The sequence below is a fragment of the Dromiciops gliroides genome, chromosome 3, assembly GCF_019393635.1.
Source record: "Dromiciops gliroides isolate mDroGli1 chromosome 3, mDroGli1.pri, whole genome shotgun sequence".
Classification (NCBI taxonomy): Eukaryota; Metazoa; Chordata; class Mammalia; order Microbiotheria; family Microbiotheriidae; genus Dromiciops; species Dromiciops gliroides.
Window position 1 is genome coordinate 596196541 of NC_057863.1, and position 23854 is coordinate 596220394.

Genomic DNA, 23854 nt, shown 5'->3' on the forward strand with positions numbered 1-23854 from the left:
AATGTTGCTGTCAGGCTGGGCCCAGATTACCAACCCCCCTCCCCTGTGACCGCCAAGGGTGCCAAGAACAAAGCCCCAGACGCCTCTGGCTAATGTCGAATGTCTTTAATAGCTGTTAACTGCAAGTCTGCAAAAGGTTCAGGACAAAGTTTCTTTGTGGGGGGGTTTTAAATTACAAAACTAACAGCTGTTATCTTTTTTTCTCTTTTTCCCAGCTACAAAATGCTCTGGGGAGATGCATTATAATTTAAAATATATAATATTGCACAAACAACCCAAAAGGTGAAACTAAACATTACAAAGAGAAAACCCCCACCCCCCACCCCCAGAGAAAGATTCAGCATTTTCCCCAACTTGACTTTCTTGATGAATATGACTGATTGCCACCCTCCCCTTGGCCCATGACCTTGACCCTTTTCCAATGGCTGTCAAACACACCGTCCTATGGACATGAGTCCACAGGGCAGCATCGAGGGGGTGTTGAGGAACCCAGGCAAGCCCCTCCCCAGCCAGAGAAGGAGGCAAAGAGAGAATGAAGACAGAAGCCACCTATCTCCCCATAACAGAGGAAACTGAAGTGGGGAAGGGGAACCCACACTAGCCAAACTGAGTCAGGAGACAGATGTAAATGAGTATGGGCCCGCCCCACAACACATGCCCCAAGGAGAAGCAATGGGGGGGAGGGGGTATCTCATGGCTTACCCACTGAAGGCTGCAAAAGGGTTGGCAGGGACTGTGCACCTTCTCTCCTGCTCAGGAAGCAGTTACATTCCACATGATGTGTTTCCTCAAAGGTCCCCCCACCCCCCACCAGGGAACAAGAGGAGAGTTTACAGGCTGCTGCTCCTGGCTCTGGGAGGCAGAGCCAGAAATGCAAGAAGAGCACGGTCTCAGACCAAGGCCTGTGGCCACCTCAGCTCCTTGAATGTCTGAGAAGCAGGTGTTGCAAAAGAGGCACTGGGAGACAGGATGGTTTGGTGATGGTGGTGGGCAGCATTTGGTCCCCAATCACTACTATAGTACCCACTTAGAATCACTTGAGCCTTGTGAAGAGGGAAGGGAAGGCCTGGCAAGGGAAGAGGGAGGAGTCCCCTAAGACACATGAATGGGTTTGCACTAGGTTCCCCGGAGGACAGCTGGACATTTATGTCATCCTTTCCCCCCACCCCAGCAGAGTCAGACAAAGAAGGCCACCTATGGTAGGGTGGGGAAAGACATGAGGGAGAAAAGATGGGAATGGACCTAAGGCAGGAAAGGGGCTTCCCCAAGCTGTCCCCTGCTTTCTTGTAGCTGAAAGACGGGACACGAGGGGACAAGAGGTGAGCGAAGGGCACCACTGGGGCTGGATCCAAAGTGGTTTGTAGTTTTAGCTTCCACATACACGGGCGGGCAGGCGGGCAGGAGGCCACTGCAGGTACTGCCTGGGGGCAGTGGATTTACAGCAGAGAAATCTGGGCTCTTCAAAGGTGGCGGCGGTGGTGGTGGTGGTGGTGGTATTCCCCTCCCCCCAGTCCAAGAATTGGCACAGGTCACATGACACTGTCTGGCCTCAGGTGCCTCCTGGGAGAGCACTGGAAGAGGCTTTCTCTCCAGGAGAGGGACATGGAAGAGACAGCATTGGGTAGATGGTGCCATCTAGGACCGGCTGAGAAGGGAGGTGGGGGCCTGTGTGGTGTGGAGGGGCTGTCCTCTCCAAGCCCTCCCGCCTCATTCCCAGTCCTCCCACTCCACGTCTTCCAGCTGCAAATGGGAGTGGGGAGAACAAAAAACCAGACATTTGTATGTGCTTTTCAACTCCAATCCAGCCCCAAACCACCCAACTGCCAAAGGGCTGGCCAGTCCACCCTTGGGCCCTGCTGGCTCACACTGGCACCAAAGAGGCTGGGGGGAACCAGGGCCAACCCCCAGGAGCTGTAACATTCTCACTGGCAGCCCCCAACTTAGGTCTGTCAGCTGACTTTCCCTGCCCATCCTTGCCTGGATCCCTTAAGTACATCTGTGCCACAGAGCCCCACTTCATTGATGACCCTTTGCCTTGTTATTGACCTCACAGCATCTACTGTGTTCACCTCCCTGGGATGAGAGAGGGAGAATTCAGTGGCAGGGACCCCATCTCAAGCTTGCCTGCTGGGCCCAGACTGCTGCTCACTGAATGAAGCAGGGATGCCCCCTGGGGAGAGGAGGACCCTCTGCTGCTGCTCTCTAGCTGCCTTGCTAGTGTGGACAAGGAAGTGTCTTATGTCTCTTTAGCCCCAGAAGGGTCGACTTTGTGGGCAGGAAGGGAGAAGAGACTGCTGCTGCCAAAGCCCCTCAGACATGGCCGAGGAGCCGAACTGGTACCCTCCCTAGCTAGCACAGCCTCACCTCTCCAGATCCGTCAGCTTTGGACAGAGCCAGCTGCACCTCTTCCTCAGTCATGTCCAGATCAAAGTCCTTCTCCCAGTCTTCACTGATGTCAGTACTGGAACCTAGAACCAAACCAAAGGCAAAGAGAAGGCTTGGATAGAGCACACCCTAAAGGGAGCTCACGCCTGCCCTGGTGACTCCACAAATGTCTTAATCTCCTAGAACCCATCCCTTTCGACTGGACACTTCCAGGCCTTGGTGGGATCTCAGGAGGGATGGGCCCCTCATCCCAAACTAACAGCCAAGAATGGCTGTGTGCAGGTGATGTGTCAGAATCCCTCCTTCCATCCCTACAGTGAGAGTCCTGGGGGTCCCGAGGGGAAGCTAGCAGAGCTGCTGGTGTGCCAAGCCTGGAGGCAGTGAAAGCTGGGTCTGAATCCCACCGCAGACAATCACTAGCTATGTGACCTTGGGTGAGTCACCCAATCTGCCTCAGCTCATTTCCTGGTCTTTGGATGGGAATGATGATGTTGCAGTACTTATCTCACGGGGTGGCTGGGAGACTCCAATGAGATAATGGATGCAAAGCCCTTCACAAACTTGGGAGTGCTATATAAATGTCACTCATTATTATGACTCCCCCTATCAGAGGGAACTGGGGACACCAGATGGTGTCTGATGGACTGGGCTGTCTGACAGTCAACGACATTTAGACAACATGATCTCTAAGGTGCTTTCCAGTTCTAAATACCAAGCACCAGACATATATTTTAGATCACTCACTCTATACTTTCACTCAGTCCTGTGCAAGATACATGTAGAATCATGGGATCCTAGTGGGGCTAAAAAGGGGACCTTAGAACCCATTTCATCAGAGCTGGAGGGAAACTCAGGCCATGTATTACCTAGTCCAACCTGTAACTGATCATCCAGGTGATAGATGTGACAAGGACATGATGGGGAGCTCACCACCTCACTTTAGACATGTTCTTTACATAGGACTGAAATTCACCTCTATCCAGTTTCCTTAATTTGCTCCTAGTTCTGGTTTCTGGGGCCAAGCAGAACAAGTCCCATCTCTCTTCTCTAGGACATCCTTTCAAATACTTTTCTCTTAGCATAGCCTTCTCTTCTCCAGACTGAATATGGCTGGCAGGCAGTGGGAAATATGTGACTAGAATTTGGGAAAGTCTGGAGCTGACACTACAGATCTAAACCCATCATTGTAATAATAATAATGCTTAGCATTTGCCTAATGCTTTAAGATTTGCAAGGCACTTCCTAGGCTATAGCATTTGACTATACAAGGAAGGTACTAAGAAATGAGGAGGATCCAGAGAAGGCTCACATAGCAAGTCAGCCTGGAGGCTGAGGTTCTCAGCTGCCAGAAAGGATGGGCTGTGGGGGAACCTCTCCATTCGTCCTGAGCATTCTCTGCACTGCACTACATGGCACTGGAGGTGCAGGACAGCTGGTAGCCTGGCTTTCTAGCTGTCTTTATCCGGCACTTTACGTCTGACCTGGGCTGGCTAACTCCAGACATCTTTCCACACTGACAGTTTTATGGGCGGCAGGCCTGCAGGCTAGGTATGGGGAAACCCCACAGGGAGTAGGAGATTTAGGGATTCTCCTTCCATAGGCAATAGTGAATGTTCGAGCCCTCATCCATGGACTGCCTCAACTGTAACACCCTCCTAACCCTCCAGCCTCCAACTCAAAGCATATTTAAATACCTACGGAGCAGAAATCACAGTGTTAGACACTGGTCAGACAAAGACAAAACCCCAAACCAGTCCTGCCCTCAAGGAGGTTACGTTCTATTGGAAGACACATAAAATGAACATTTAAAAGTAAATACAAGGGGCAGCTAGGTGGCCCAGTGCATAGAGCACTGGCCCTGGAGTCAGGAGGACCTGAGTTCAAATCCAGCCACAGATACTTGACACTTACTAGCTGTGTGACCCCGGTCAAGTCACTTAAGCCCAATTGCCTCACCCAAAAAAAAGAAAAAAGTAAATACAAGGTAGTCTGAAGAGGAATTGGCAAAGAATTCACTCGGGAGTGGGGAAGATGAGAAAGACTGTGGGACAGGAAGAGTCACGTGGAATCTAGTGATTCTAAGATGTCAAGGTGAGGAGGGCATGCATAGCAGACAGTCCATGCAAAGCCAGGAGAGGGAAGGTGGGATGATACCAGGCTTGGGTGGGGGTGGGGGGAGAAACAGCAGGATTGTCATCTAGCTTGGATGCAGAGCACATGAAAGGTGGGCATGTGAACACGAGATGGAGAGGAGAGTGGGAGACAGAAGGTAAGCTACTGAAGGAGGCCAAAGAGCACCCAGAGAGGTAGGAGAATAAGCCAGAGAATAATGCTGCAAAAGACAGTGGAAGAGAGACGACAGGGGAGCAGAGGGGTGGCTGGGGCATGGCTCTCTCCTGAACTTTGGAGGGTCCAGCACCAGCCTCTCTGGACAGCTCAAACTGGACATCCAGCCGGAATCTCAAACTCAACATGTCCAAAATAGCATTCTAATCATTTCGACCTTCAGGACACCCCCATCTCTCGACTGAGTCTCCACACTATTTTGGGCCCTCATCATCTCTTTCCTGGATTATTACAACAGTTTTCTAATTGGTTCTTCTAACTGCTCTTCCTATCTCAAGGTCTCCTCACTCCAATCCATTCCCCACTCTGCTCCGAGAATGATTTTTCTAAAGTAGAGGGCTGACTAGGTCACTCAGTCGATTCCAATGACTCCCTATTACCTCCAGGATAAAGTATAAAATCTTCCATTTGGCACTTAAAGCCCTACAACCTGGCCACATCCTACTCTTCTTAGACTTTATTTCTCTCTCCCTACTCTACAATCCAGCCATAGAGGCCTTCTCATTGTTTCTCAAAAATCGCATGATGACTGGATTCCACGCTGTCCCCCATGCCTTACCCCCCCTCCCCCAACCTCCTGGCTTCCCTGTTCCAAGGCAGCTCAAGTTCCCTCTTTTGGAGGAAGCCCGTCCTGGTTTTCCTAGCTACTGGGGGTCAAGGAGATAAAGCACTGGATTTTGGAATCAGGAAGACCTGAGGTCAAAGTCTGCCTCAGATGCTTACTAGCTGTGTGACCCTAGACAAGTCACCAACCTCTCTCAGCCTCAGAAAGGCTATAAAATGGAGATAATAACAGCACCTCCCTTCCAGAATTGTAGTGAAGACCAAATGAGGTATTTGTAAAGGACCCCACAAACCTTAAAGAACTATAGAAATGCTGGCTCTTATTAGTACCAGGGATTCCCTTTCACAGGCCTCCCCCTTAAGAATGTAACCTCCAGGGGCAGCTAGGTGGCGCAGTGGATAGAGCATTGGCCCTGGAGTCAGGAGTACCTGAGTTCAAATCCAGCCTCAGACACTTAACACTTACTAGCTGTGTGACCCTGGGCAAGTCACTTAACCCCAATTGCCTCACCAAAAAAACAAAAACAAAAAAGAATGTAACCTCCAGGGGCAGCTAGGTGGTGCACTGGATAAAGCACCAGCCCTGGAGTCAGGAAGAACTGAGTTCAAATCCGGCCTCAGACATGTACTTGACATGTACTAGCTGTGTGACCCTGGGCAAGTCACTTAACCCCATTTGCCTCACCAAAAACCAAAAAAACCCAAAACCAACCACAAAAGAACATGACCTCCTAGTGGGGAGGGACTGTTTTTGTCTTTCTCTGTATGCCCAGTGCTTAACACGTGGGCCAGTACACAGTAGGTGTTTAACAAATGCCTGTTATCAAGAGATACACCAAGGACAAACAGAAGGAAAATTGAGAAAAGGCCACTGCATTCAATAATCATGGTGATCACTGGTAACCTTGGAGAGAACAGTTTTAGTTGAAGAGTAGGGTTGGAGGCCAGAGGGTGAGAAAAAGGTGAGCGAGTGGCTACAAGTGTAAACAGTTTTTCTCTTTCTTTTCCCCCCAGTGGCTACAAGTGTAGATAGTTTCTCTTTTTTCTTTTTTTGTCCCCCTAGGAGCTTGGCAGTGAAAAGAAAAAAGGCCAGTAGTTTAAGGAGCTCGCAAGAGTAAATGATTCTGAATGGATAGAGGAGACCCAGACAAGTTTATAGCCACTAGGGAAAGATCAGGAAACAGGGAGAGATTAAAGATGAGAGACTCTCTATAGGGGCAACAGGGGCAAGCTCTCAGAGGAAACGGGAGGACACTGGATCAAGGGCTTGGCTGAATCACAGAAAGAGGAGAACAGAACAAGGTCGAGGGGCTCTGAGGTCTGCAGCAGGGAACAAAAGGCATACACATGGGGAGTGTGTATGCCTTTCCATTCCACAAGCAGTCCCTGTGCTAGGCAGGAGATAGAAAGACAAAATAAAAAGGAGTGCCTGCCCTCAAGGAACTAACCTTCCACAAGACTAAGTACACCAGCGATCATTGGAGGAGGGGAGAGAGCACTAACAGCTAAGGGGAAAGGCTCTGAGGAAGAGGAGGCATCTGAGCTAAAGCCCAAAAAGGAGCTAAAGATTCTAAGGGGTAGAGGTCAGGCAGGAAACCATTTTAGGTAAGAGAAGATCCTGAAAAAAAGGCATGGTGGTGGGAAAGGGGAAGAAATGTCAAATCAGTCCGGAAGGGCAGCCTGGGTTGCTTCAGTTGTGTCTGCAAAGCTGGAGTTGAGGTCTGCAGGGAGCAAAGAGAACGGGCTGTTTGAGGGACCTGAGAGAAGAGGAGGTTTGGAGAATCCACCTTGGAGAATGTGGGTGAATCAAGGAAGGACAAAAAGATTACCAAAGAGTAGCGAGGGCCCGTTACAATTGTGTAACAGAAATCTGGCACACGGCCACTCTCAGACACAACTGTGAGTGCCTTGTCTGTCTGGGTGCACCATTACAGAAGAAGTACCTCTAGTGCTGAGGGGGTCAGAGACTTTGTGTCTTCTGAAAGGAACCAGCCATCTGCGGCTGCGAAATGGAAACTGTCGGCGAGGACAGGGTCTAGGAGGAAGGGCAGTTTCTAAGAAGAAAACGGAGATTCTAGCGGGTGTCAAGGAAGGTATGGGCAGATGATGCTAGAACCCAGGGAGAGCGAGAGCTGAAGTGGATGATGGCTGTGAGAAAGCAGGCAGTGGGTTTTTGCTTTGACAGTCAAGGGCGTGTGCTTAGGGAGATGAAGCTCAAAAAGCTCACAGTGCCTGCCCTCAAGGAACTTCTCTTCTGGGCCCTTCCTCCATTCACATTACTGCAGAGGAATCTTCCAAATACACTGATCCTACTCGTGTCATTCCTTCACTCAGCACCACCTTTTGGCTCCTGGTGGTTACCTGCTGAATAAAGCCTCAGCTCCTGATTAGCCTCTGAGGTTCCCCAACATATAGCTGCACTTTCCCTGTTCAGTCTTGTCTTCCCTCGATGCACCCCACGTTCTGGCCAAACGGGCTTTGCCCTGTCTTCTCCCACGCCTCCTCCAAGGCCCAGCACCGACGCCATCTCCCCACTGCAAGGTGAAGGCAGTCTCTCTCTCGGGCAATTTCGCCCCATCCTTTGCTTCAATCTCTAGTTATACTCCCTTCTGTCAGTCACCTGGGGACCTGCCTTTTCCCTTGTCAGACTGCAGGCTCCCTAAGAGCTGGATGGGAGTTTGCCATGTTTGTATCCACTGGGCCTCACACCAGGAAGTTACTGTAACATTCACTGAATATCAGAGCTGGAAAGGCCTTAAGAGGTCTTCATCACAGGGTCATGAGACTTAGGGCTGGACAAGACCTTCATTAACTTCAAGACTCTGGTTTTTCAGATGAAGAAACTGAACCTCTCTGAGAAGTGAATCAATTGGCTTCATGCTAGTAAATGGTCATCAGAATTCAGATGTGGGGGCAGCTAGGTGGCGCAGTGGATAGAGCACCGGTTCTGGAGTCAGGAGTACCTGAGTTCAAATCTGGCCTCAGACACTTAACACTAGCTGTGTGACCCTGGGCAAGTCACTTAACCCCAACTGCCTCAAAAAAAAAAAAAATAATTCAGATGTGGATGGTCTGACCCCAAATCTGACCTTCTTTCTACAGCAGTCTGCCTCATCACTCACAATCCACCAGGAGCAGAAAGCCAGTAATCTCATGAACCTCGAGCTAGAGATAGGGGGACATTAGGGAGATATCATACTTTGGGGGGGAAAGGGATAAGCATTTCTAAAGGACCTACTAAGGGTCAGGCCCCGTGCTAAGCACTTTACAAATATCTCATCTGACTTTCACAGCAGCCCTGAGGGTCGAGTGCTGCTATTATCCCCATTTTAGAGTTGAGGAAACCGAGGCAGGCAGAGGTGACTTGCCCAGGGTTACAAGCTAGTAAGGCTCTGAGGCCAAATTGGAACTCCAGGCCCAGTGCTCTGTGTCCTCTGGTGCCACCTGGTGGCCACACTCTTTCATACACAGGGATGGGGCTGCAATTAAAAAAACCAAACAGCATCCCTGGCAGCTCTCATACCCATTTTACAAATCAGGGTTTCTTGAACTTTTTCCACTCACAACCCCATTTTGCCTGAGAAAATTTTACACCCTGGATATATCGGTATATAAAACAGACATACATAACCTTTTACTGTGGCTAAATTTTTCATGACCCCCACCTTCAGTTACATGACCCTATGGGGGATTGCGACCCACAGTTTAAGAAGCTTTGCTATAGATAAAGAAACTGAAGTGGCTTCTGCATGAGGCCACCCTGAGTAAGTGGCCCAGCCTGGTAAGGTCCTGGGCTCTTTCCACTGAATAACAAAGTCTCCCTGGGCACAGCTGATGCTGAGATGCAGAGAAGACCGATCATCTGTCTTAGGGGTCAGTTTCTGAATGACTGCCAAGGCCTGGGATGCAGACAGCTCCAATGAACCATTACCTTTAACTCCTCCCTCGTGCCCACATCCTTCTAAAACAATCTCACATTCAAACCTTCCTTTCCACTCGCAGGCTGCTTTCTTTTTGCTCTCCCTGCCTCCAATCTCCTATCAGCAATCCCAAGAATGCTCTTCTTCAAATGCTGAGAGAAACAAGTCAGGCCTTTGCTGTCTAGCAGCCAGGCTCCTTGGCTGGGCAGTCAAAACTTTCCAAAATCTGGCCCTGACTCCCCCAACTCACTTCCTTTCTTACCGCTCCCTGGCATCCACCTTCCAATTTGGGGACTGGCCAGGCTGGCCCTGCTTCCTCCCCATCCTGGCTGTGCTGCTGACTCTGCTGGACTCATCCCCTGCCCCCCCCACCCCCCAGTATTATCTTCCTCCCTTGGAATATAAACTCCTTGAGGGCAGAGATCCTCTTTCTTTTTGCTGCTCTGTATCCCCAATGCTTAGCACAGTACCTGGCATGTAGGACACACTTACGAATGCTTACTACCTGCCTGCCTGCCAAGGCTCCCAGAACTTCAGAGCTGGGAGGGGATTCAGAGACACTATGCTTTAAGAAGGAAAGAGGCCAAGAAGGTCCATCTCAGGAATCACCCCCTCCACTGTGCTCTGGGGAGCCCCGGAAGTAATTCTATATTCTGTTCTGGCTACATTTTAGAAAGAAAAGCAACCAGAAGGAGTAGCCATGTTGGTGATGGACTGTGAGTTCATTTTTCTTTTCTTTTCTTGAGGCAACTGGGGTCACATAGCTAGTAAGTATTCAAGGATGAATTGGTTTTTTTGCAGGGCAATGAGGGTTAAGTGACTTGCCCAAGGTCACATAGCTATTAAGTGTCAAGTGTCTGAGGCCAGGTTTGAACTCAGGTCCTCCTGAATCCAGGGCTGGTGCTCTATCTACTGTACCACCTAGATGCTTGAGAATGTTTAGCCTGAGGAAGAGACTATCTCATCTGCAGACATCATAGAGGTCTTCAAATATCTGAAAGGCCATCAACTCCCAGAGGGTAGTAGTAGTAGTAGTAGTAGTAGTAGTAGTAGTAGTAGTAGTAATAATAATAATAAACAATACTAAAAAGAATGGTCACTAGCATTTATATAGAGCTGGAAGGTCTGCAAAGTGCTTACCATGTTATCTCATTAGGGGGTAGACTAGTAGAAAATTGAGGCTCAATGTAGGAAAAGAACTTTTTTTTTTTAACGGAAAAAGAACTTCTTAAGGATAAGATCAATCCCAAAGTGGGATGAAATGGGCTGCTTTGGGAACCTCCTCATGGGAGGTCTGCAAATACACATGGCTGACCATTTCTGGAATGTTGGAAGGGAAAGCCTTTTTCAGATATGAGTGGTTAAGATGGCTCCCAAGGTCCCTCCCAAGTGGGAAGTCCTGTTATCTCGTGGCCATAGCGCCACACTCTCATTTTACATAGAAGAAAACAAGCCCATAAAGGGGTCTAGTCCCATCCATTCGGTGCTAGAGATGTGGCCGGACCTCAGGTGGCCTGACTCCTTTCCCCTCTAGTGGGCTGGTCTCTTCACTGTTCCCTGGAATGTGGCCCCCAGGCTCCTTCCCCTTCTTCTGTCTCTGCCTCCAGTCCAGAATGCCTTCAGCCCTTTTCTGCAAATCACATGAGTTCTGAAGCTCAAGTCTCATTCTTCCACTAAGCTGTTCCCAATTATTCTTATATTGCTATTGAAATGTGAGTTCTTATTACTCTGACTCCCACATCATCTCTTCCTTCTATGGGCTTAAGAGCTGGAAGGGATTTAACTTCTGTTGTACTGTTAGACAGTGCACCTGAACACATATATTAACGTGTGTGTGTGTGTGTGTGTGTGTGTGTGTGGAGAGGGAGAGGAGGGAGAAAGAGACAGAAAGACTGACGTTTCAGCTCCCCTGGACGCTCCTGCTTCTGACTTATATCCTCTATGAGGACGGTTAGCACTGGAAGAATGCACCATGAGATCTGGTGGCTCCTGGTTTAGTCCTCTCATTTCTTCCCCATATCCTTTAACCCCAGCATTACGATGGTGTAATTTCAGCTCATAATACCTCCCAATCACTGCTCCCAGCCCAGGGTGAGTGAGACCTGAGATCTGCCCCGAAGAACCTGACCAGAATAAAGGAGGATGGGTCAGTATGTTTCAAGGTCACTCCTGACTATTCCCTTCCCCTCCAACTCCCTCGTAGGCTCTGGACTTTCAGACCCACCTTTTTTGCCATTGTTGGAAGGCGTGGACTTCCCACTGTCCGAGTTCAATTCAAACACTCGCAAATCTGTTGGTCCTTCCTCTCTCAGAGTCTCTACTCTGATTACTGGCTTGGGCTCAGAGCTGCTTGGATGCACAGTGGGGGTTGAAAACTTGGGCCGTTCCGCAGGAGGTGGGCCCGTCTCTCCTGCATCAGCTATGGGCACCTGGTCTTCCAAAGTGGCTTCCAAAAGCCTTTGGGAGAGGTCTTTAGCAGGGGCTGTCTGCACCAGTGCTGGGGCTTCAGGAGTAAAAGCAGGATTGACCACCTGTGTCACAAGTGAGACACTCTCACTGCTCTCCGATGGGGTGACTTCAGCTGAGGGGGTGGCCACCACTCCCAAATTCTCCTCAGAAGGACTCTGAGGGCTACTGGCCCAACCCTTAACATCTGGGGCAGCTTTTCTCTCTTCTTGGGATCGCATATTCAGCTGAGATGTTCCCAAGGGTCCTTCTGTGGGGGCAATGGGAAAAGGAAAAGGGGTTAACATTGCAACTGAACAGGGTCCCAACATATGCTTAAGACATTTCCAGCATGGACTTAGGCAGGCAGCAGAAGATGCATGTGTTGTAATATTTCTTCCATTAGAGCTTGCATCCTCTTCACCCGCTGAATTCTCACATATTATTTAAAGCCAAACTCAAATGCAGTCTCCACCAAGAAGTCAGCAACAAATTTGGCCCTCAGACATCAAATAGCACTTGGCACCTCAATAAAACATTTATCGTGTAACATCTCATCACATATAGGCTTGTCATCTATTGAAACACAGGCTTGGGGGCAGCTAGGTGGAGCAGTGAATAAAGTACTAGCTCTGGATTCCGGAGGACCTGAGTTCAAATCTGACCTCAGACACTTGACACTTACTAGCTGTGTGACCCTGGGCAAGTCACTTAACCCTCACTGCCCTGCAAAAAAGAAAAAAGAAACATAGGCTCCGTAGGGATTGTGTATCATCTAAAATTTATATATAGTTCATGGCTCTTTGAGCAGTTGGTATGTTTATTTTTTTTAATTATTATTGTATTTTATTTTTTGAGAGTTAAGTGACTTGCCCAGGGTCACACAGCTGGTTAAGTGTCAAGTGTCTGAGGCCAGATTTGAACTCAGGTACTCCTGAATCCAGGGCTGGTGCTTTATCCACTGTGCCACCTAGCTGCCCCAGTTGGCATGTTTATGAATGAATGACAATCTCAGCACAGCAAAATTCCTAGCAGTCTGTGTGATGATGGGCAGGTGGCCCCTTTGGCCATATAGCCCTTCTTCAGTTACCTTCCTCTTCCTCCCAGCCTGGTTCCTCAGAAACACTTTGTTCTGCCCGTTGTTTCAGAGCATCCCTCCGGGCCTCTTCCTAGAGAAAGAGAAGAGATGGCTGGTGGTCAAGACGCTTTCCCCCAAGCCCTTTCTCTCATTCCCCATAACCCACCAACAGGCCACCCACCACCTGGACATACCTGTTCTAAGTTATGGAGCCTGTAGAAGTATCGGTGCCAGAATTCTGAGTGGGAGACAGCTGCTGGGACCTGGGGAAAGGAGAAAGTCTTTATCACAGGGGAAGAGGCTGCATGAAGTGCCAAGATTCTTTTGGGCTTACCATTTAGTCTGAACCAGGCAGTACTGGCCAGTGAGCTTTAAAACAATGTAGGAGCTGGGGCAGCTAGGTGTTGCAGTAGATAAAGCACCGGCCCTGGATTCAGGAGGACCCGAGTTCAAATCCGGCCTCAGACACCTGACACTTACTAGCTGTGTGACCTTGGGCAAGTCACTTAACCCCCACTGCCCCCCCCCAAAAGTCCAGTTTAATGTTGCCTTCTCCATGAAGCCTTCCTTGATCCCCCCTCTCTACTGACAACTCTGACTTCATTGTGTTTTACACTCCTTCATGCACTCACCTAATACTGTGAACCACAGGTCCCTGTACTAGACTGTGAACTTTATGGAAAAAGGGTCTACGTCTGGCCTGCATTTTGTGACTCCCCTGGCACCTAGAACAAGTTTCTGTACCCAGGAGCTGAATGTTTGCTGAATGGATGAAAGGCAAGAGAATCAGTCCGGCTCCTAATGGTTAGGCCCCTTGGTTTGAGTTCTCTGCTCTGGGCCTGGTTCCCTGACACCTGGATCAGCTAGTGGCTGCCCAGGAACTCAGTCCCACCCCAAAGGGCTCCTCACCATCTTTGTATAGAGGGCCCGGATGGAAGGGCTGCCGATGAGCAGATTGGAGATCTCTTCTTTCTTTTCCTCCAAACGGAACTGAGATAGCCAGGTGTCAAACAGCTCTGGAGGCCCTGCAAAGGGACAGAGGTGCAGTATAGGGTGCTACAACACAACATGACAAGCCTAATTAAGTGCCCTCCCTCTGTGTAGAAAATTGCCAAGGACTGTGGGAGATACACAATCTAGGGAAAATAGCAGTTTGTGTCCTCCCAAGGGCATATGCTTTAGTAAGGCGGGGAGACAGACCCAGACATGACACAGGATTAGGTGCTGCAAACAAAGGAGGGCTAGAGGAGGTCTGAGAAAGGTCTTTATTGTTCATGTGGTAGGAGCGAGACAGGAAGAAAAGGAAACCGAGTAGTTTCCTGAAGGAGATGGTGCCCGCCCCTATAAAATGAGGAGGTTCGAAGGAGTGAGGGGGCACCAGTGAGGCCCTCCTAGAACTGAGGAAACCAAGGCCCAGAGGAGTTAAGAGACCTGCAGAAGGTCACAAGGACAGTGAAAAGCCCAGCAGGAATCCAAACTCAGGTCCAGTGCTCTTTTCCCCCTGCCCCACTGCTCTGGGTCCTTTCTGGCTCTGAATCCATGACCCAAAGCCTCTCTGATGAAGAGTTTCAGGGCAGTGAGCAGGGCCACGGAACACGACTGGTAGCAGCAGAACTGGTCATCAGTGTGGGCAGGGGGCCTGTCTGTGGCTTCCCCGCCTCCCTCGCCTTTCCCTTACCGTCGGGCTCATTGCAGTACGTGGCTGGGTCTGACTGCAGGCTGTACAGACGAGCCTGGCATGAGAGACACAAAGAAGCACAGAGCGTGAGACCGGCCGCTAAGGGAAGTGGGCCCATCCCTCCCCAGCAACCTGGGGCCCAGCCTGTAGAGGAAGCATCCCCTGCTCGCTGGGCCTGTCTGCTTCTTGCTCTCTCCGGCAGCCCAGCATTCAGGAGGCATGTATTCCATTCTCCAATAACCACCCGTGAGAAAGTTCCGGTAGGCTTATTTAGCTCCCAAGGGAGGCCCCAGGTCAGCGTGTAAGGCTGTGGCATGAGGCAGATCCACCCTTTTACTCGGGGCACTAGAATGCCCTGGGTCTTGGTGATGCCACTTTGGCTACGTCCCTTCACCTCTCAGAGCCTCAGTTCCCTCATCTGTGCAATGGGGATGGGAACAATACTGCTCTCATGGTCATCTCCCAAGGCTGTTGTGGGAAAGCACTCTGTAATCTGTGATGGACAGCACATCTGAGCACTACGTGATAATGGCCTTGATTGATTCTGGAGGTTGTCCAGGAGCCGGCACATGCAAGGATATCACCCACCCGAAGTCTTCCTGATCAAGCTGCTCATATCAAACCCCTGCCCCTCAGTCCAGCCCACCACCCAGGTGCTTTCGGCACAAACTCCTAACTGCTCTTCCATCTAAGGGCCATTGTGCCTCTGACTGGCTCAGAGGCTTCAGGAAGGGCCTGGTCATGGGCTTGGTCAATCATCAAAGGATAGGCCTTGGTGAAGCTGGAGAGGACTGGTCAGCAGGGGCTGAATCTTTACTAACCAGAGATTCGGGATCATTGGGGAAGATGGGAGGCTTTGTGATCTGCTTCAGGAGACCTCTCACCAGTGAAATCATAGAGCCTTGAAGTAAGTGAAGTCTTTAGATGGGACACACCTGAATTATCATTCCTACAAGGAGCCTCCAGAGGTTAAGCTGGAGATGGGGAGGTGTTTAAAGACTGATTTTAAGTATAAGAGCCTTGGGGATTTGGAATGACAAGCTGGGGAGCCGTCACTCCCCCCGGCTCTGTCCTCAGATCACTGCCTAATACTGCACTGAGCAGAGGATGGAAACCCACAAAGCAAGGGGCCAAAGCCTCTGCCCTGGATTTGGTTTAGGCCTAGCAAGCCACCCAGCTGTCTGTCCCAGCACAGTCAGCACGTCCTTAGAAACAAAATCTAACCTGAATGCCAGGATAAAGGGTTTGGATGGTTTGCTTGCAGGGAATGAGGAGCCACTGGAGTCAGGATCAGCGTAGAAAGTATTTTATTCTCCTTTTTTTGGTAGGGCAATGGAGGTTAAGTGACTTGCCCAAGGTCACACAGCTAGTGAGTGTCAAGTGTCTGAGGCTGGATTTGAACTCAGGTCCTCCTAAACCAGGGCCAGTGCTTTATCCACTGAGCTACCTAGTGGCCCCAAAAGTATTTTATTCTAAAAAGCTGCCCCGAGGCAGCTCTGTGGCACAGCACTTGTGTCAGAAGGACCTGAGTGCAAATATGGACCCAGGCACTTACTAGCTGTGTAAACCTGAGCAAATCACTTATAATCCTGTTTGCCTCAGTCTTCTCGCCTGGAAAATGAGGGGACTGGCCTTAAGCACTTGTAAGGGCCCCTCCAATTTTAAATATATGGACCTTTAAAACACATTAACAATAAATCAAGAAAAAATATGCAGCCAAACCACAGCTATGAAATTCTGAATTATTCAAAGATTACTCTTTCTTAGTAGTATGAAAGTGAAAAATTGACCAATTCCCCAAAGCTGCATTCAGCTTCTCCTCCAGTCTCTCTATACTGAGGGCCTTCCATTGTAGGGGAATCTGGGAGACAGAAACCCAGACTCTAAGAGCAGAAAGGGATTCTGGACATCTCTAAGACTCTGGCCCTCTCATTTTACAGTGGAAGAAACCGAGGCTCAGGGAAAAGTGACTTGCCTAACACAGTCAGTTAGAAGCAGAGCCAGAATTAGAAGCCAGATCTCTTGATTCCCAGGTCCAGGACTCTTTTTACATAGAGCCAGCTTCCTCTTGGTAGGGCACAGTTCCTGCCCCCCATGGTATGGTCTGGTTGGGTCAGAAGCATGGCTGAAACTGCTGAGTAGCAACATGAGACAGCATGAGATTTAAGGGTAAAAAATCCGTTGCTACTAGAGTCAGAAAAGGGAAATGTTGGGGGCAGCTAGGTGGCACAGTGGATAGAGCACCAGCCCTGGAGTCAGGAGGACCTGAGTTCAAATCCAGCCTCAGACACTTAACACTTACTAGCTGTGTGACCCTAAGCAAATCACTTAACCCCAACTGCCTTACTTAAAAAAAAAAAAAGAAAAGGGAAATGTCAGTGGTGGCTCATGTAGGGGTAGGCCTTGGGTTGGACCCTGAAGCCTAGACCAGTTCTGAAGCACAGAGGAGGCAAGGAAGTGGGTTGGGGTGCGGGGGAGCAAGACAACTTGGGCCAAAGCTCAGAAGTGAGACAGAGCACTGAGTTTAGAAGACCAGCTTGAGGGCAGCTAGGTATTGAAGTGGGTAGAGCACTGGCCCTAGAGTCAAGAGGATCTGAGTTAAAATCTGGCCTTAGACACTTATAATCTGTGTGACCCTGGGCAAGTCACTTAACCCTGACTGCCTCCAAAGAAACAAACAAAAAAGGCCAGTTTGGTTAGAGCAGAAGCCTTCTCTGGGGAAATGAGTGATAAGTCCAGATAGGTGGGTTGGGGCTAAATAATGCAAAGTCTTGAATGCAGGATGAGGGTGGTGGATTTTTTTGGGTAGGAAATGCGGTCACTGTTTTAGGGAAATGACTTGAGTTGTATGTTAGGGACAGAATGGAAGAGACTAGTAGCAGGAACATTAGCTAGCGGGTTATTACAACTGCCTAGGGAAGTGGTCTTGAGGACTTCTCTGGAGGGGTGACTAGATACAGGGGATGAAGGAGAGCCCGTTTAATATAAGAGAAAAAGAAGTGTCCTCATATTTAGCATATTGGTTTGAATTCTGGCTCCTCTGCTTGCCTGCTATGTGGCCTTGGTAAATTCATTTTACTTCTCTGAATCAGGGAAATGAGGAGAATAGTTGGCAAGCTACAGCCAGTGGCCCAACGTGGCCCGCCACCTGTTTCTGTGCAGCCAGGGAGCTAAGAGTGGTTTTGCTGAATTTAAACATGTAAAAAACATTCTTAGCTCATGGGCTAAGCTCTGGCCCCTTAACATTGGGTGTGCCCTCTACCTAAGATCCACAGAAGGCTGTGGAGGACAAGAAATGCCCAGGATAAGCTGTGGTCTTCCTTGATGGAGGGAGGGCTGACCCCTGAGCTGTCATAGATCCACTGAGGCAGCAGTACCTCCCTCCTACTGCTGCTCTGGGGATTCAATGAGATAATTCACATAAAGTGGCTTGTAAACCAAAGTAAGATACAAATGTCAACTATGATTACTATGGCTGGGGTCTTTTGCAGGGAATAGCCTGTTTTTCCGTTGTATCAGTAACTTCCTAAAGTCAGTAACAATGTCTCCGTCTTTGGCAAGTCATTTAACCTCTGGCAGATGCAGTTTCTTCATCTCCCAAAATGGGGATAGTAACTCTTTTACTCCCTGCCTCTGAGGGTGGTTGAGAGGAAAGCATGGTATAAATCTTGAAAGGCCATGGGAATAGGAGGAATCAGCATGCCCACTGAGAGAGCAGACCCTGTCAACTCCTGCCCCCACCTTCTATGGGTACCCATTTCTTTCTCCTATGCCTCTCTCCCCAGAGTCCAGCCACAGGGCTCTGTACAGACTGGTCTCTGTCTACAGGGTTCCCTGGGTGCACCAGACACATACCTTGGCACTATCATAGAGTTCGGTGGTTCCTGAAGGTGTGCCCATCAGGGTGATGACATCACAATCAATGGTTTTGTCAGGGGAAGGAGCAAATGTGTCTGAGATCACCCCAAAAAAGTCAGATAGGCCCTTCTTCATCTTCTCTGTTGCTCCTGAAGAACCTTCAGTCTGCAGAGAAATCAGTGGAGGAGAAGAAGCGTTTTATTTCAAATTCACATAAAACTGGGTGGGTGGGAGGCACAGAGAGTGAGAAGACTGGATCCCAATTCAGAACTAGTCACCCCTGCCGCCTAGGGTTTGGTGACCACCCTGGGACTGTGAAGACTGAAAGGAAAAAGGCACAGGAGAACAAGGGATAGGAAATGAGGAGCTCAGAGTTGGGCAAGGGGTTTGTGCAAGAGCTTCCAACTGGCTAATCACAAGCAACTAGTTTAATTTCAAGACAAGCCAGGCCAAGAGTGGTCACAGCAGCTGGGGAGGAGGGGGGAAAGACTAGAAATTCTGCTTACAAACAAATAAGCAAACACCCAATATCTTCTCAACAAGAAGAACAAGGACTTCCTAGAGAAGGGGCATGTGGCCCGTGGGGCAAACAGGAGCAGTCAGGGGCATAAGGAAACAAATAAGGCCTGAGGCAATCCTCCCCCCTCCCCACCCCATGGGAGTGTGGGTAGGAGGTGGGATACTCACAGTCAGCTTTTCCTTGACCACACTGGCAGTGGCTGCGATGGTACATGCTGTGTCATGCTGTACCACCTGGCTGAATTCGGTTAGGTCCCGTTTCATGAATTCCAGGGCTTCTGTGGACTGAGGGGAATGGGAAACCAAGGGTTGGGCTCTAGACCTCTTATGCTCTTAGGTCTATCTCTCCACTTTTCTCTCCCTTTCTGCTCAACCCTGTCTCCATTCTCCTCCTCCTCCTCCCATGGCCCAAATGGCCATGGGTCAGGCTCTGCTGCTAACGGGGATTCAATCTAGAACTTACATATTGGAGGCAATTTTCAGAAGATTACAATCCTAGGTAGGTCTCTCTACCAGCCAACGCCCCATCTAGAAACAACTAATATTAATGAGAATGGTGATAATAATGATCAAATTGCCTTGCACTTGGATGCTTTTTATGATTTTTCACGTAATTTTATTTTGGTCCTTAAAATAATAGCAGGACGCTACTGGAGGACACAGATAAAGGTCAACTAGGACAGGCAACACAGATAGGCTGGGGCTTGCATCATTGGAGGGAATAATCTGATAAGTCAGATTTCCCGGAGAATTTGAGTAAGAGCACTGGGATGAAGGCAGAGCAAAGATTATCCTCACAAGTCAAGGGGACGGGTAGGTTAAGGAGAAGTGACTGGTAGGACATCAGGGCTGAGTCAAACTGCCCTCCAGCCATGGCTCAGGCTCTCACCTCCCAACTCTCCCTTGGGCTGTTTCCACATATTTCCTTCTTTCAAATCCTAACAAGTTCTACTTATTTCCTTTATTCCTTCATTCCCTCAGGAATTCTGTATGTAATTAGGGAAGGCTACAGTAATTTACATTTGTTTAGAGTAGGATGATTTTGGAGACCTTCTGGTTCAAGTACTTGGTATTCTTCCCCTCCCCCCCCCCCCGCCCCCGAGCAATGGGGGTTAAGTGACTTGCCCATGGTCACACAGCTAGTAAGTGTCAAGTGTCTGAGGCAGCATTTGAACTCAGGAACTCCTGAATCCAGGGCCGGTGCTTTATCTACTGTGCCACCTAGCCGCCCCCAAGTACTAGGTATTCTTATGGAGTTTTCTAGGACCTGGTGTTTCCCTCCTCGGATCAGGAGCTCCCCAAGGGTAAAGGGCAAGGACCAGGTCTTGTCTTTCCTTGGTTCTCCCAACAACCCAACAGGGCTACCCGCCCACCCCCGCCCTAGCCTGTTGCTAGGATGAATAAACTAGTTTTTCTAGGAAATGCCCTTAAATAGGAGGAAAGCACTTCAAGGCTCCTTATAGGTTAAATCCTGTCTTTCATTCCTCTTGAGCAACAGGAATAGCTCTGGACAGAATCAGGGGCTGAAGCTGGATCTGTACCAAAGGTCACTTTACCAACTACAAATGCTCCCTAGACTTAGTCAAACTAAGGGCTATAGGTTCCCAGGAAGGAAAGCCTGTTCTGGAGAAACAAAACTGGTCTTACCTGTCTCCTGCCTAGGTAAACAGTAATTAACTTCGGTCAACTCAGGAGTTAGTTTTGACAAACTATCTTGGAATGGCATTAGTGTGCATATTATTGGACCATTTTGCATCCCAGGCATAACATGGCAGTGCCAAGAAGTGGAAATAAGAAGGAAACATGCATTTATTAAGTGCCTACTATGTGCCAGGGACTGTGCTAAGCACTTCACAAACATCATCTCATTTGATCCTCACCACATCCCTGAGAGGCAGGTGCTGTTATAAATTCCCATTTTAAATTGAAGACATTAGGCTTTATTTAAGTGACTTGTCCAGGGTCCCACAGCTAATCAAGTGTCTGAAGCCAAATCTGAACTCAGGTCTTCCTCACTCCACTCCACTGAGTCACCTAGGGGCTATTAGGCAGTTGGATTTGGGGTCAGAGGCCCTAGATTCAAATCTCAGCTCTGCTATTTCCTATCTGTGCTGTGACTTTGGGCAAGTCTCTTCCCTTCCTTAGGCTTCTGTAAAATGAGAGGGTAGACTAGACCATCTACAAGGTCTAATCCCAACTCTAGATCCTAAAATTCTGCCTATCCACCCTTTGCTCCCCTCTATTCTTTTATAAATATAAATATAGTCCACTCCAGACAGAACGGCCCACTGACTAATCCAGGAACATTGCTCATGCTATGTCCTGCCTAGGATGCTCTTCTTATTTCTCTTTGCCAGTCTGAGGTCCAAGGACAAACTCAAATTCCATCTCTTTGTGGATTGCCCCAGGCCTTAGTCACCTTCCCCTCTGGTAGTATTTACTGTCTTCTTTCTCATCCATCCAGTCCCAGGAACACAGCACAGTATACTTTTATGTTACTCCTGTAACAGTCTTAGACTATCCACTTTGGGAGGGTAATGGCTGTCATTGATCTTTGTATCCCCCATAGCTTGGCATCCTAAGCCCTGCATAATTTATAGAATTACACACTGTCAGAGCTGGAAGGTGCCTTATCTAGGTACCTAGTCTATCCCCTTCTTTTTCTTTTTTTTTTTTGTGGAGCAATGAGGGTTAAGTGACTTGCCCAGGGTCACACAGCTAGTGTCAAGTGTCTGAGGCCAGATTTGAATTCAGGTCCTCCTGAATCCAGGGCTGGTGCTTTATCCACTGTGTCACCTAAGCTGCCTCTCCCCCTTATTTTTACAGATGAGGAAACTGAGGCCCAGAAAAGGCAAATGGTCATACACCTAAATATCTTTGGCATGGCAGAATCAGAAGACCTGCCATTTCCCAGTCATTTTATCATAAGCAGGTCACTTCTTTGCTCGGACTCCTTCCTCCTCTGCAAAACAGGACCAACCTTACACTGCCAGACAGGATTGTTGTGGGGATCAAACAAGGTTGTGGACTGAAAACACCAGATGAGTATCATCTACAAATGTCATACAACTAGGCCAGAGTTCTCTGACAACAGGCAAGAGAGAGGTTAAATCTCTGCACTCCTCGGCCTAGAAGGGGTAAGGATCCCAGACCCTTCTTTACCTTCTCTTTGACAACCTGGTAGCTCTGCTGCAGCCAGCTTCTCCACCAGCCTCCATCCTCCCTGGGGAGGAAACAGGCACACCAAATTGGACACACAAAGATTGGGCAGGCAGGTCTTACCACCCCCGCCCCCAAGGTATTGAAGCCCTTTCCAAAGTGGATTCCGAGGGGGTGTGTGTGCGTGGGGCTGCTTGTGGGTGCCGGGTGCCTGAAATTCATTCCTGGGGCTGGTGTTCATGTTTGTATGGGGGGAGGTGGCAGAAAGTGTGGGGGAAACAACAGGAGTGGGAACCGGGAGACAGGAACTGGTAAGGGAGAGGTTAGTTCGAGTGGATGTGTAAATGCTCTTGTGAACAGTGGCTGGGGTGGAGAACAAGAACACGAAGGAGGGGAACATTCCATATGCTATGCTGGAGAAAGAGGAACAGTGTGGGAAGAGGGGAACAGCCACATGGGAGGGGGGAACATTTCATAGGTCTTGGTGGGAGGTCTTCCATCGACTTGGTCAAGAGAACAGAAGTGGGGGGTGGGTGACCCCTCCACAGACTTAGCAAGGGGTGGACGTTCCACGTACTTGGGGTATGGGGTCGGGGATACGCGAATGCTTGAGAAGAGGAATTCCCTGAAATTGGAGAGGGATACGGGGGTGGTAGACATCCCCTGGTCTTGGGGGATGAATGTTCCCTGGGTTTGGGGGGACAGGAGAACCGGGAGGAAAATGTCCCTTGGACTAGGAGGACAGGAATACTGGGGTGTATGGGTATCCCCAGGACTTAGAGGAAAGTAAAAATGGCTGGGGGAGTGAAGATCCCCTGGGCGGGGGTGGGGGTGGGGCAGGAATACTGGGGGGAGAAGTGTAAACTACACCCCGTCGGGGAGGAGAAGCAGAGCCTGGACCTAGGGTGGGCGGGGCAGACGGGGGGCGTTAAACCCGGCTATGACTTCCCCCCTCATATTTCAATCCTTCTCCTTCCTCCGGGTGCCCCTCTCCCGGCCCGATTTCGCCTCCAGAGGCCACAGACTGGCCTCCGCCGGCCTCCATACACCGCCCCCCGTCTCAGCCTCCCCTCCCGTCCCTGGGCCCCGGCGCCGGGATGGGGATCTCACCCTTCCGCCATCTTGCCCGCCTGACATCACCACTATTTACTACCCTTTGACCTCTCCCTCTAGGCTCTGCCCACCATCGCGAGCCTGGCCCAATCCCCGCCCTGCTTCACTCAACCCGCCTTCCTTCACTTCATTCCCCAACCCTAAAGCAGCACCAACGCCCACTACGGTGGCTGTCGTGGGACAGAAAGCCCAGGCCGCGAACTGGGCTAGTGTAGGAGACTGAGGAAGGGGGAGGAATAGGAGGGAGGGGGAGGGGCAGGCGGAGAGAGAGGGAGGAGCGTGGCTGTGAGGAGTCGATCCTATTGGCCTCCACTAATAGAGCGTAGCTCTGGGAGGAGGGCGCGCGCGCGCGCGCGCGCGCGCGCGTGTGTGTGTGTGTGTGTGTGTGTGTGTGTGTGTGTGTGTGTGTGTGTGTGTGTGTGTGTGTGTGTGTGTGTGTGTGTGTGTGTGTGTTTTCTCTCTCTGTATGTTTCGGCTCTTCTCTCTGTCTCCTATCTCTGGTTCTGTCTCGTTTTCTGTCTCTTCTGTGTCTCTTTTCTGTGTTTCTCTTTTCTCTCTCTGGATCTCTCTCTTCTCTGTCTCTCATCTCCCTCTGTCTCTTTCTGTGTCTATGCCTCTCTCTTTTTTCTGTGTTTCTGTCTCCTCTTTCTCCTTTCCTCCTACCTGTCTGACTGCTTCTTCTTGTTCTCCTTTCCTGGATCTTCATCCATATCACCCTCGGCTGTGAGTGTCTCCCCAGGCTCTGTCCTGGCCTCTCTTTCTTGACTTTCTCTTCCCGTGACTTCATCA

The 23854-nt window shown here is 49.6% G+C and overlaps 1 protein-coding gene across 2 annotated transcripts; it reads right to left on the reverse strand.

Moving 5' to 3' along the window:
- Positions 1-90: 90 nt before the first annotated feature.
- Positions 91-23854, reverse strand: BSDC1 (BSD domain containing 1). 2 transcript variants are annotated; one of them, XM_043995905.1, is made up of 11 exons: positions 23729-23854; positions 21956-22016; positions 18962-19078; positions 18272-18439; positions 14417-14471; positions 13648-13763; positions 12933-13001; positions 12751-12829; positions 11440-11931; positions 2365-2468; positions 91-1740 (listed from the first exon to the last, which is right to left on the reverse strand). In XM_043995905.1, the coding sequence occupies exons 1-11, from the start codon at positions 23773-23775 to the stop codon at positions 1708-1710; spliced, it is 1341 nt and encodes a 446-aa protein (XP_043851840.1). In that variant the 5' UTR covers positions 23776-23854; the 3' UTR covers positions 91-1707. The 2 variants fall into 2 exon arrangements, with proteins under 2 accessions (XP_043851840.1, XP_043851842.1); XM_043995907.1 differs by lacking the exon at positions 23729-23854 and adding an exon at positions 23063-23148.